At 46.8% G+C, this 2077-nt stretch overlaps 1 protein-coding gene across 1 annotated transcript, besides 2 other annotated features; it reads right to left on the reverse strand.

The window, feature by feature from the left end:
• ACLA_018970 (uncharacterized protein) lies at positions 1–2077 on the reverse strand (the record flags this gene model as incomplete). Its single annotated transcript, XM_001268618.1, has 2 exons — positions 1–37; positions 1947–2077. 2 exons carry the CDS (start codon positions 2075–2077, stop codon positions 1–3), a joined length of 168 nt encoding a protein of 55 aa, XP_001268619.1.
• Positions 228–267: a microsatellite.
• Positions 238–266: a microsatellite.

Below are 2077 nucleotides of genomic sequence, written 5' to 3' on the forward strand. Positions count from 1 at the left end.
TTACCGGGAGATGAGACATACCTGGGCCATAACGCCACTGTACAGTACAGAAAGGACGTGGATAAAAATAATCCAGATCGGGAGGGGACTGGGAGGGAGGCTCAGGACTCGAGTTGGGTCAACGGTTGACTACATGGCATTCCAGTCACTGGACACTCATACAGACAGAGCGCGAATCGTCATGAGGCAATAGAAAAACGGCGATAAGAATCGTACCACTGCGTCTCGATCGATCGGTAGATAGATAGATAGATAGATAGATAGATATGGAGCAGAACAGATCTATAGATGGGACAACAGTCAGCGTTTGAGGAAATAGCATTAGCATGCCGACGCACTGTTCAGGTACACTACTAGGAAGCCCTCTCTGACCTCTGTTCCCCTCCGCCTCTAAAACCTCCCCGGTCAAGCGCCACAAGCCCGTAAGGCATAACTACTGTAAGCCCACCAACGCCAAACCAACGATCGCCGAGCGCTCACGCCACCATCTAGACCATCTCTATCGGAAAATGGAGAGCGTTGCATTGTTGCAAATCGGGTTGTGATCTCACTCACTATTGAATTGTGTCCATTGTTGCAAAGGAGCTTATCCAAGTTTCCTGTACTTAGCACTCCATTCGTCCATACCTGGTATTAGCATCTAATTCTACCTTTCTGGAGGAATTTCGGATGTAACTGTAGATAGTCCGTATGGCACCATAACTAGCTAGTCCCGTAGCCACTATACTGCCCTTTCCCACCTGACAGTTTCTGCAAGGGAAATTTAGAGGTCTTAGTTATTGTGGTTGGAATCAAGTAAATGAGAGGACTAGTACTGTTCTAGTAGTAGTATGGGGGTTGATCCACCGTAGATCCTTTTCCATGGTAGGATTCAGTATTTCAGTGCTTATCGTGGTACACTTTACACTCAGGTACCACACATTTTTTTGTAAAAAAAAAATAAAAAAATAAAAAAAATAACTTTGGAGAGAGTTCATGGTTCACTGATATGCTGAGACAGGTAATAATATGAAATAATATGAGCAATGAGCATAACTTACTCCGTACTAATATGTTTGCTGGGCTGCTTAGGTCTGTGCCACCCCAGCTCGAGCTGCAGATCGATGCCGATCTTCTTGCGCTGTTTTTGAACATGTCTCCCCGTTTGATTGATTCCTCAGTGGGATTGGAATCCTCCCAGGAAGTCGTGCCATCGTGACGGTGCCGTACACTCAGAGATCCTTCGCGATTCTATTCGGTGTTCTCGTTGAATCTGGAATAAGTGCCACGATCACTGGTTCTATGCAGGCTCGATTCAACCAGAGCATCTCCGAGATGAGGTGTCGAGGGCATTGATCTTGATATTCTTTGATCAAATACTAATTATAATTCTGGTAACATGAATGAATGTGTGAATAATGTGGCATCTGAATTATCCACAGCTTCCTTAGTACTGTAGTTATGAAGGAATTCTTACCATAAGAACCTACCCATCTTCAATCCTCCAGATACCATCTAGATAATAGATAAATCACGAATCGTCCTCTTTAGGAATGAGCAGCACTTCCAAGAAGGGCTTCTAGGGCCTGGCTTAAGTTTCAACTTTTGTAAGTACATGCTGGTTCTGAGTTGAGTTCTTCGCTCTCCGAGTGGGGATGTCTACCTAGTAGGCGGAGAGCACCGAGACAAGTGCTCCATACTTACTCGAGAACACCAAACCGAACCAACGTCGTCTAGATACTTAACGCACATCATCCGCCAAGGCTGTGGGAAACGACTCCTGAGTCTCAACAATGGATCGACAACTCGCCAGTCGCGCGACTTCTGAGAGGCCAGTGAGGGCCGCCTTTTCTAACTTTGTGTTCTTTCCTGCGGGTTCGAAGTTGAATTACCATCTTGACTTTCTCTCCATCACCGGCTGGTCACCCGCACCTATCACAATTCAACCGCCTCCCCTATCAACCTACCAGAATGCCAGCAGCCAGCCACTGGCGCACACTTCATCGAGCTGGTCCAGGAACGCTTCGGACAGACCTGGCCTACCAGCGTTGTTCGCTCTGGAATGTGGGGGGGGAGGTGGTTTGATTCGAGACGACAT

This window comes from Aspergillus clavatus, genomic scaffold (genome assembly GCF_000002715.2).
Source record: "Aspergillus clavatus NRRL 1 1099423829805 genomic scaffold, whole genome shotgun sequence".
Lineage (NCBI taxonomy): Eukaryota > Fungi > Ascomycota > Eurotiomycetes > Eurotiales > Aspergillaceae > Aspergillus > Aspergillus clavatus.